The 12,282-nt window shown below is 42.4% G+C and overlaps 1 protein-coding gene across 1 annotated transcript in view; it reads right to left on the bottom strand.

The window, feature by feature from the left end:
* RTKN2 (rhotekin 2) overlaps positions 1-12,282 on the bottom strand; it is an 82,433-nt gene that overhangs the window by 52,186 nt on the left and 17,965 nt on the right. The window contains exon 4 of the mRNA XM_040435930.1: positions 8,523-8,576. Coding sequence (XP_040291864.1) covers positions 8,523-8,576 — 54 coding nt within the window. The remainder of the gene's footprint in view (positions 1-8,522; positions 8,577-12,282) is intronic.

Raw genomic sequence — 12,282 nt, forward strand, 5'->3', positions numbered from 1 at the left:
ATATGCTAATTAAAATACATCGAAAAGTCACCGATTTGTACTTCTACTAAACTGACTATTCAAATAACATACTTCTGGTCAAGTCTTTGACTGTGTAGTAAGATAAGATTACGACCCTCCTGGAGAGCTCCCCCCCCCACCCAAAAAAAAAAAAAAAAAAAAAAAAAAAGGGAGCCATGTATTTACATTTCAAACCAATCTGTTTTAAGTTATCAGTCACATTGAACGCGTCGTCTGATCTGTATGGGCATGGTAAAGAGCAGGACGAGCGGGGCTGACATATATATATATATATATATTAAGTTTCCGTATAACTTATATTTAATTCATATAAATATCTGCTCTTTCTATGCTTAGGAGTCCAGTGGGCAGTCCTGGTTGACTGTACAGATAGCGGTCAATCATTTTTTAGAGGCACCCACTGGACTTCTGATCCTCGAAAGAGAAGAGACCGTTCTGTGAGGAAGGATTTTCATTAGTAGATCTCATGACGCCCATAGATAGGACTGAAATGTTCACTTTATCAGAGACAAATAAAACCCAGATAATGATTATATTTCAGTTAGCAAAACTTGACTTCTCTTATTCATATTGCATCTGGTCGCAGTTTTATTTTTCAGACCCATTCAATTTGAACTAATGAAGTGTGAATTGGACCATTTAATTTAAAGGGGGTCTCCAGGATTTTTATATCGATAGTGTATCCTTAAGGGTACTTTCACACTTGGGTTTTCCGGTATTGAGTTCCGTCCTAGGGGCTCAATACCGGAAAAGAACTGATCAGTTTTATCCTAATTCATTCTGAATGGAAAGCAATCAGTTCAGGAGGTCTTCAGTTCAGTCCTTTTCCGGTATTTGGACGGAGAAAAAAAAACGCAGCATGCTGCATTTTTCTCCCCGCCAAAAATCCTGAACACCTGCCGGAATCCGGCATTTTTTCCCTACTGGAATATATAAGTGCATTATTAAAATTGCCGCATGGACTGCGTAGACCTTTAAAAATGTAAATAAAAAAATTATAAATTATAATATATATATATATATATATATATATATCTCCATATCCATTTTTTACACCGGAGAGACGGATCCGGTATTGCAATGCATTTGTGAGACGGATCCACATCCGGATCAGTCTACAAATGGTTTCCATTTGCATACGGAAATGCCTGCCAGAATCCAGCAACACAAGTGTGAAAGTACCCTAAGATAGGTCATTAACATTAAAATCGGTGGGGGTCCAACTCACAACCCCTCACTGATCAGCTGTTTTGCAGCAGGTCCAGTCCCAGAACGACACAGCTCTGTTCATTGTTTAGTGAATGGAGCCGTTTACTGGCAAGTGAATGGGAGCAGCGCGGCAGAAACCTGCTCCATCTGCCGGATCTACAGCAAAACTTGATTGGTGGGGTGCCAGGAGTTAGACCGCCGCCAGTCTGATATTTATGACCCATCTTAAGGCTAGACCATCAATATAAAAGTCTCAGAGAACCTCTTTAATAGGTCAGTGTGCAAAGCAGGTACATAGCCATAGGCATCCTTCACATCTCTGTCAAAGAGATCCGGTTGCCTGATCTGGCAAGAATGCCGGCTGTTTGTCCATCTAAATCCCGGCATATATAGTGGAAAGTGGCCGGACCACCACCCAACCTCATTACATACAATGCCGGATCTCCTTAACGTAGATGCAAACTCAGCCTTTGGGCTCACGCACTCAAAATGTATTTATAGTCTGCATTAAATCCGTATTTTTTTGGCGGTTTGGATGCGGACCCATTCACTTCAATGGTCCGGAAAAGATGTGGACAACTCCGCATCCGTATGTCCGTTACGCAGCCCCACAAAAAAAATATATATAATATATATATATATATATATATATATAATATCTTGAGAAAGGCTCTAGTATTGAGCCGAAACGTTGCTTTTCTTCCACAATGAGTGAATAAAGTTATTTTTTTTTTTTTTTTTTTTATCTCTGAAGTGCTGCCCGGTTTTTATTTTTTTGGTATTTTGGGACTGTGCTGGTCTCTCATTTTGGCATTACACCCGCATTTACTTTGGACGGTGCTGCCACTGTTTGTGTTTGTGTGTGTGTGTGTGTATATATTTATTTATTTTATGTCCATAGTATGAACAAGTAATATAATAATTTATTATGTACCGGCCGTTCTGCAAAACACGGAATGCAAAGAGCCGGTATCCGTTTAGCACGAAACATCCGACGGTCGTGTGCATGAGCCCTTATTCACACTATTTATATTAACGCGCAGGTCAAGTTCGTGTAGGTTCCATGTGTTATCTGTCATCCATTCCAAAAAAACTAACCAATATTCCCAGTTACTCAATTTTCAACTGGAACAGGAGTAAAATGTGAGCGCTGCCAGTGCTTTTCATCATGCAGCATAAAGCTTTGGAGGAATGCGTGACACTTTATACAGCAGAAAAATATGCTGAGAAAATTACTTAAGCTCCTCTTTGTTAACAGAAAGCTGGAATTATTTGTGTTTCAGAATTTCCTGTATGTAAGGATGCTGGAATGTGTTTCAAATAAAAGTGTTAAGCCCAATATGCCACAGAGCTGTGAAAGCGCTGGCGTTCATTAATTATACACGCAAGAGTTTTTTCATGTGTCAGGCTACTTTCACACTAGCGTTTTAGTTTTCCGGTATTGAGATCCGTCATAGGGGCTCAATACCGGAAAAAAAAGCTTCAGTTTTGTCCCCATTCATTGTCAATGGGGACAAAACTGAACTGAACGCTTCAAAATGCATTCCGTTCAGTTGCGTTCTCATACCGGAGAGCAAACCGCAGCATCCGTCATGGGATGCGGAGCAAGATGGATCAGTCCCCATTGACTTGCATTGGGGGGTCATGACGGATCAGTCTTGCTCCACATCCCATGACACAATCTGACAATAGAAAACAGATCCGTCCTCCATTGACTTTCAATGGAGTTCATGACGGATCCGTCTTGGCTATGCTACAGATAATACAATCGGATCAGTTCATAACGGATGCAGATGGTTTTATTATGAGTAACGGAAGCGTTTTTTGCTGAACCATGACAGATCCAGCAAAAACGCCAGTGTGAAAGTAGCCTTAGCCTTTCTAAAATGAGCCAAAAATCTGAAGATACCGGAGGCTATACCGGGAGAACGGAGCGGCGCCCAGGGATAACAGTAAGTGCAGGGAGATCCCTGGGCGCCGCTCTACATGTCTGTATGCTTAGTTTAGATTTTTTATTGTAATGAAAGGTCCTCTTTAAATATCTCATTTTTATGGCACTTTTTCACTTTGCTTGAAAAAAAAGCTTAAACGTTAAAATGCAGTGCACAGACATCAGATCAATGCATTTTCTTCAACTGGGCTATGGGTTGGAATAATGATCCGTTTACAGTGTTGAGGAATATGTTGGTTTGTCAACCGCTTTAACCCCTTTGCGACCTCCGCCGTATATGTATGGCTGAAGTCGCATCTTTAAACATGGCACCCACTTGTGCATGTAGTGGGGCGACATAGCCGCTGGGTTTCTAACGTTTCAAACAGCAGAGACCCGCAGAACATGTATGCGATCAGCCATATGGCTGATCACATACATGTCACTCCTCAGATCCTGGTGTCTGTGTACTTGTCACTTTACTCTCCTGCATCCTTTTTTACCACTAATTGAAATCGCATTCTGTGTATTACTTTATCTTTGTCTTTTAACGAATAAAGATTTATCAACTATATATGTGTGAGACTTTATAGGTTTTCTACTTATTTACACACATTATTTCACTTGCTAGCTTCAACATTTTTGGTTGTGTATACTCCTCAGATCCTGCAACAGCGCGCTCCTCAGCTGAGATCGGGAAACCTGTTACGCTGTACTAATAGCACAAAGCCTAGGAAAACCCAAGGAGCACCCGCACCCCCACAACAAAAAACACCTACATTGTATGCAACCGTAAATAGTGGTATTAGAAAGTACAACTTGTCCCACAACAAAATAAGCCTTCATAACGCTATGTGAACAGAAAAAAATGAAAATAAAAAGTATGAAAGATGGGGAGTAAAAAATGAAACCGCAAAATAGCCCAGTCCTCTAAGGGTTAAAGGGGTTTTCCAGTATTTTAATCTTGAGAGGTTATCAGTATCTGATTTGTGGGAATCCCCACAACCTTTGATCAGCTGTAACTTCCCGCTTCTGAGCTACAGCATAACAGCTGATAGGAGGGGGCACGGAGGGTCAGATCACCCTAATAAGATATTGATGGCCCATCCTCAGGATAGGCCATCATTATTAAAACCCTGAGTGACTACCAATACGCTTTTTCCCCGGCGCCTCCACAACGACACTCACAGGAGGGTGTCCCCTCCCCCAGGACAGGAAACAACACAGAAGCACATGATTTAAAAAGGCCTCCTCCCCTTACTAATTCAGTCGTCGTTTCCGGTCCTCGGGATGCATGGAAGCATCTCCTGGAGTGCCAGGAATGATTTCTTCTTGCACAGACTTGATTCCTTTCCCCACACTTTGTGGGAGGGCTGGGAGCAGGGAACAGGAACCCCGGGGATGCACTGCCTCCCTTACCCGTTCCTAGGTTTAAGCCCTGCGTGCAGGCCGCCCTGGGCTCGCGATACTCCCGGGTAAGGGGAGATCGCGTGGGATCTGATGCGCTGACATCACCAGGCGAGATTCTCCTTGGGCAAGAGAATCTCGCACTCTAGCGTTCACTTCCGGGTGCCGCGGCCTGCAGGAAAATTAAAAGGAGTGAGGAACAGTCTGTTCTAACCCTCTATCACCGCCAGCAGCATGCTTGCCCTGGTGGACGTGGACTCAGCAAGGAAGCCTGGAGATCCCTCTACATCTGCCGACAGCCCGGTAAGCCTCCTCCCCAGTGGGGGTTTTGTTTTTTATCCCTGCTTTTATATTTCTCTTCTATATGCCTAATGATTATGCACTACGGTTGGCTTCTTCATTTCATGGTGGCAGTGGTGTTTTCCCAATAATTCACCCCTGGTGTAGATCATGGTCCTTTAAATTCCTGGCCCTACAGTCCCTTTTTATTTATTTTTTCTTAGTGGCCAGAGACCATGGCACCTAAACCAGCTGGGGGAGATTTGGGATGCAAGAAGAAGTGCACCATCTGCAGGAAGACTTTTTCCTCTAAAACGAAAGTCTTTATGTCCAAAATGCACAGAGAAGGTGGTCACAGAAAAGTCACCATCCTTCCTTGATTCCATGAGAGCCATAATTAAGGAAGTAAATGCAGCGGTGGAATCAAAAGATGACACCTCAATCCCCACGCCCATCCACTTCTCATAGATTCTTTACTTCTGACTTGGGGCTTGAGCTGGATGAAGGAGAGCTTTTATCTGATCCAGACTCTGCCTCCTCAGATGACGGCTCTGGAAAACCCTTGTTTCTGCATGAAGAGTCTTAAAACCATAAGAGCCACTATGGACATTGAGGTGGTGAAAGAAACTCACTCCGTACAGGATCAAATGTTCCAGGGGCTTGGGGGGGGGGGGGGGGGGGAAGAAGAAAAAGGGTCATCCCCATCCATAACATAAAATCCCTGATATCCAAAGAATGGAGAGATCCTGAAAGAAGAACTGTGACAAATTCCTTCAAAAGGAAATATCCCTTTGCGGACACCGAATCTAATCTGTGGGACAAAAAAACACAACAGCCAAAGATCGATGCCTCGGTTGCTGCATTTAAAAAAAATACCTCTTTGTCGTTCAAAGGACATGGGTCTCTTGCAAGATCCAATGGACAAGAAGTCTGAAAGTTTATTGAAGAAGGCCTGGGAAATACTGCTATGCTGCGTCCCAGTATTGCTTCTACCTGCACAGCCAGAGCTCTATTCGTCTGGCTAAATCAGTTATAAGAGCACTTAGCAGCTGGTACCCCGAGGGAGGAAATCTTATCTTCCCTGCCTGTATTAAACAAAGCATCAAATTTTTTAGCAGATGCGTCTGCAGACCTAGTTAGACTTTCCGCCAGGTCAGCTTCTCTATCCAATGCAGCTCGTAGAGCAATCTGGCTTTGTACATGGTCTGGTGACGCCGGGTCAAAAAAACGCCTTTGCTCGATTCCCTGTGAAGCAGATAGATTATTTGGCTCGGGATTAGATGATATTCTTGAAAGAGCCTCGGATAATAAAAAAGGATTTCCCCTTGAAAACCGTTACTTTCATCAAAGACCAGGAAACCAGATCAGAACCAGGAAAAATAAAAAAAATAAAAATTTAATAATTGAGGCTGGATCGGAATAAGAAAGAAGGGTCAAGGAAGTTGCAGACGCACACAATGACACCATATGCCATGTCGGGGGAAGATTAACTTTATTTACCTTGGCCTGGGAAAAAATAGGAGCCCCCCGGTGGGTAGTATCTACCCTAAAAGAGGGCTTAAAACTAGAGTTTTCATCCCCTCCCCAGACCGATTTATCATAAACAAGAAGGTACCTCAAAGAGAAAAAAACAAACAGTCTTGTCTAGAATTAGAAATATCTTCTCTTGTAAACAAGAAGGTACTCCTTCCTGTTCAGGTAGATCAGTCCGGCAAAGGTTTCTATTCTCCAATATTTCTGGTACAAAAGCCAAACAGAACCTTACGTTTAATAAATTTACAATCCCTCATATACAAAAAATTCAAGATGGAAACTATAAGATCCTCCATCAATTTACTCCCTCAGGACTGTTTCATGGCGGCCATGGACCTCCAGGACGCTTACTATCATGTCCCAATATGTCAGACTCCTCAAAAGTATTTAAGAATCACTGTCTTCATGGGGGACCAACTACGCCATTTTCAGTTCGGAGCCCTCCCATTCGGACTCCTCTGCTCCAAGGATTTTTTCGAAGATCATGTCAGAAGTACCTACATCTAAAGCAGATTCTGATTGTACCATATCTGGACGACTTCCTGACTGCTTCACCCTCAGAGGAAGTTCTACGTACCCACCTCTTTCAAGTGAAGAAGTGCTTTACCACCCTGGGGTGGATTATAAACTTTAAAAAAAAAAAATATATATAATAATAATAATTATTCAGACCTATCTCCAGACCAAAAGAATCTCTTCTTGGGAGTACTCTTAGATTCTCATCTTCTAATGTCCCTAGGTACATGTCTAATTGGCTCACAATCACTGACCGAACACTGACTGTGTGAATGAGGCTTAAAGAGGACCTTTCACCAATCCTGACAATGTGAACTAAGTATCATGATCTGTACAGCGGCGCCCAGGGATCTCACTGCACTTACCATTATCCCTGGGCGCCGCTCCTTTCTCCCGTTAACCAAGTCCCCGAACATACCGGAGGACATAACGGGAGAACGGCGCGGCGCCCAGGGATAATAGTAAGTGCAGTGAGATCCCTGGGAGCCGCTCTATATGTCAGCATACTTAGGCTGGGTTCACACGAGCGTGTCCGGATTAGGTCCGGATGCGTCCCGGTGTGTTGCGGCAAAACCGCGCGAGTAGGAATGCAATTGCAGTCAGTTTTGACTGCAATTGCGTTCCGATGTTCAGTTTTTATCGCGCGGGTGCAATGTTTTTTGCACGCGCGTGATAAAAAACTGACACTGGTACCCAGACCCGAACTTCTTCACAGAAGTTCAGGTTTGGGTTAGTTGTAGTGTAGATTGTATTACTTTCCCTTATAACATGGTTATAAGGGAAAATAATAGCATTCTGAATACAGAATGCATAGTACAATAGGGCTGGAGGGGTTTAAAAAAATAAACTCATTAACTCACCTTCTCCTCTTGATCTCGAAGTTCCCGGTCTCTTCTTTACTTGAGTTGTGGGCTAAAAGACCTTTGAGTTGAGTTTACTGATGAGTTGTGGGCTAAAGGACCTTTGGTGACGTCAGATCTCATGCTCCAATCACATGGTCCATCACCGTGGTGATGGACCATGTGATTGGAGCATGAGATCTGACGTCACCAAAGGTCCTTTAGCCCACAACTCAAGTAAAGAAGAGACCGGGAACTTCGAGATCAAGAGGAGAAGGTGAGTTAATGAGTTTATTTTTTTAAACCCCTCCAGCCCTATTGTACTATGCATTCTGTATTCAGAATGCTATTATTTTCCCTTATAACCATGTTATAAGGGAAAGTAATACAGTTTATAGACTGTCATCTAGCAACCATGCGTGAAAAATCGCACCGCATCCGCACTTGCTTGCGGATGCTTGCGATTTTCACGCAACCCCATTCACTTCTATGGGGCCTGCGTTGCGTGAAAAACGCAGAATATAGAGCATGCTGCGATTTTCACGCAACGCATAAGTGATGCGTGAAAATCATCGCTCATCTGAACAGCCCCATAGAAATGAATGGGTCCAGATTCAGTGCGGGTGCAATGCGTTCACCTACCGCATTGCACCCGCGCGGAAATCTCGCCCGTGTGAACGCAGCCTTAGTTCACATTGTCAGGATCGGTGAAAGGTCCTCTTTAAGTCTGTATGGGACCAACAATACAAACTAATGACAGTAGTTCGCACCCCGATTAATATACCTACTTTCTCTGCTGCCAAAGTGTTCTGTATCCTTCCACATCAGGGGAATTCTTATACCTGTATAACGAAATTAATAAATGTATAAATAAATGAATGCTTATCACTATTTTAACTTTGATTTTTTTTTAATTTTTGTGTCACATACATGTTACAGTGGAGCTACGACTTGGAGGCACTTTCCAGAGTGTATTAGGGAATCGCATAAAATAGCAGCATCCTAATATCAGGGTTGTCTGGAAATTCAAACCATTCATGAAAATAGGAAACTTGTCCGGCGATTTAAAAAAAAAAAAAATATGGATATTATAATTTCAATTACCATTTTTCACAAATGCAGCCAACGCAGGCAGACATATCCCTTTTTAGGATTTGTTTTTGCAATTCACCTGTAAAAATTGTCAGTGATTTTTACAGAAGTTGCTTGACTGCGCATACTTGTAAGTGTAAGCATGTCCCCAACCCAGTCTATCCCATGCACGCGATGTATGTATGTATGCATGCATGTATGTATTTTGCGGTCCACAAAAATAAAATAAAAATACAGATGATGTCTGTATGCATTCCGCGTGGTTCTATTTATTTGCAAAACAGACATACGGACGTATGGAAAAGGAATGCACACAGAGTAATTTCTGTTTATGTTTTTTTAACAAAAGGACATGGAAAGAAAATACGTTCTTGTGTATGAGCCCTTGAGCCTCAGTCACATTTGTGTTTTTCACAGATGTGCGCTATCCGTATTTTCCATGGACAACACACGTACCCATTGATTTCGATGTGTGAATTCACACATCAGTGGGATTTCCACTGACCGCGGGTCAGTAGAAATAAATAAATGAGACATCACTACTTTGGTTTGTGATGCAGACCAAATACACCCAAATGAATGCGGACTGTGGGTCCGTGAAAAATCTGATACAGCATGAATGGCATCCGTGTTCTGTCACTGTTTGACGGACCATTGGTAGGAGATGCTCTGGAAATTTTCAGCTGGACAGTGTCACGGACCAAACACAGATTCTTCACCGACGTATTTTACGCAAACATCAAATGGACAAGGAAATGTGAACAAGGCCTTAGTGTGGCTATGATTATATCACAGCAATATATGGCGTGGTTACCATATCTATGCAGGGAGCTTAGCTCTGGTATGCCACGCGTGTAGAAATCTTGATTTTGTTACTGTATCTATGCAGAACCCAATATAGCCTTAGGCCAGGGCTGCACTGCAACTGCAAGTCGCGGGAGAAAAAGGGAACAACTACACTGCGACGTGTGCTGCACAGCATTTATTTTAATGCTAGTCTATGGTGTTGCAGTGCGACAACAAACTATCATTACAATAAATGTCACGGCACATTGGTGCGACACATGTCACCATGTAGCCCTAGCCTTAAAGGGGTTCTGTCACTTAATCATGTAGAGATACAAGGCACTTACTAATGTATTATTATCTATATTGCTTCCTTGATTAATTTTTCTATCGCATTATTCACTGGTCGTCGTCATGGTTACGACCACCCTGTAATCCATCAACGGTGGCCGTGCTTGCACACTATAGGAAAAAGTGCCAGCCTCTCTCTTGGATGGGACGGTGGGAGCTCACATAGACTGGTGCTTTTTTTTATAGTGTGCAAGCACGGCCACCACTGATGGATTGCAGGGTGGTCGTAACCATAGAAACGAGCAGTGTATAATGTGATGGAAAAATGAATCCAGCCAAAGGAGGCAATATGGACAATCACAATACATTAGTAAGTGGCTTGTATTAACTTTCTCTACATGATAAATGCCCCTTGCTGACGTGACACATTAAAAATGGCATCTGTCAGCAGATTGTAACCCATGTGCATGTGTGTCCATATTGCTATATTATACATATATACACACACACACCACAAAATGCAATGCAATCTGATAGCACCATGTTACAGAGCAGGAGGAGCTGAGCAAATTGATATATACTTTTGTGGGAAAAGATTCATTATAACTTGTATTTATTCATTTATAGCTTTGCATTTTTCACCTCCTGTGAACAGCTATCGGTACAGAGAGGAGGCGTTATCAGTGACTGACAGCTGTCTCTTAGGCCTCCTGCGCATGAACGTGTGCGCCCCGTGGCCGTGCTGCGGGCCACAATGCACGAACACTGACCGTGGGAAAGCCGCAGCGGATCGTGGACGCATTCACTTTAATGGGTCCACGATCCGGCTGTTCCGCAAAAAGACTGAACATGTCCAATCTTTTTGCAAAACGGAAGTACGGGATGAAACCCCACGGAAGCACTCCGTAGTGCTTCCATAGGGTTCCGTTCTGCAACATTCCGCATGTCCAGATTTGGGTCCCCATCCGTTATGTAGAATGCACACGGAACGGTGCCAGTGTATTGCAGTTCCGCAAATGCGGTCTGCAATACGGCCATGGGACCCATATGGTCATGTGCAGGAGGCCTTATGCACACTGTGCTATTAATCACTGATATCGGTACAGAGAGGAGGTGTTATCAGTGATAGCACTGTGTGTATGTGTGCATAGCAGACAGCTGTCAGTCACTGATAACACCTCCTCCCTGGACCGATAGCGGTTCACAGGAGGTAGAAAAAGCAAGAAGATATAAATGAATAAATACAAGTTTTACTGAATCTTCTCTCACAAAAATATATATCAATCCGCTCAGCTTCTCCTGCTCTATAACATGATGCTGTCAGATTTTCTTTTGTGGTGACAGGTCCTCTTTAACCCCTTAAGGACTTGGCCATTTTTTGCAAATCTGACCAGTGTCACTTTAAGTGCTGTTAACTTTAAAACGCTTTGACTTATCCAGGCCGTTCTGAGATTGTTTTTTCGTCACATATTGTACTTCATGACACTGGTAAAATTGGGTCAAAAAAGTTAATTTTTTTGCATAAAAAAATAACATATTTACCAAAAAATTTGAAAAATTTGCAAATTTCAAAGTTTCAGTTTCTTTACTTCTGTAATACATAGTAATACCCCCAAAAATTGTGATGACTTTACATTCCCCATATGTCTACTTCATGTTTGTAGCATTTTGGAATTGATATTTTATTTTTTGGGGATGTTACAAGGCTTAGAAGTTTAGAAGCAAATCTTAATATTTTTCAGAAATTTACAAAAACCAAATTTTTAGGGACCACTACAGCTCTGAAGTCACTTTGCGAGGCTTACATAATAGAAACCGCCCAAAAATGGCCCCATTCTATAAACTACACCCCTCAAGGTATTCAAAACTGATTTTACAAACTTCGTTAACCCTTTAGGTATTGCACAAGAGTTATTGGCAAATGGGGATGAAATTTGAGAATTTCATTTTTTTGCCTAATTTTCCATTTTAACCCATTTTTCCCACTAACAAAGCAAGGGTTAACAGCCAAACAAGACTGTATCTTTATTGCCCTGACTCTGCCGTTTACATAAACACCCAATATGTGGCCGTAAACTACTGTACGGGCACACGGTAGGGCGTAGAGTGAAAGGTGCGCCGTTTGGCTTTTGGAAGCCAGATTTTGCTGGACTGTTTTTTTGACACCATGTCCCATTTGAAGCCCCCCTGATGCACCCCTAGAGTAGAAACTCCATAAAAGTGACCCCATCTAAGAAACTACACCCCTCAGGGTATTCAAAACTGATTTTACAAACTTTGTTAACCCTTTAGGTGTTGCACAAGATTTAATGGAAAATAAAGATACAATTTCAAAATTTCACTTTTTTGGCAGATTTTCCATTTTAATAATTTTTTTCC

This window comes from Bufo bufo, chromosome 6 (assembly GCF_905171765.1).
Source record: "Bufo bufo chromosome 6, aBufBuf1.1, whole genome shotgun sequence".
Lineage (NCBI taxonomy): Eukaryota > Metazoa > Chordata > Amphibia > Anura > Bufonidae > Bufo > Bufo bufo.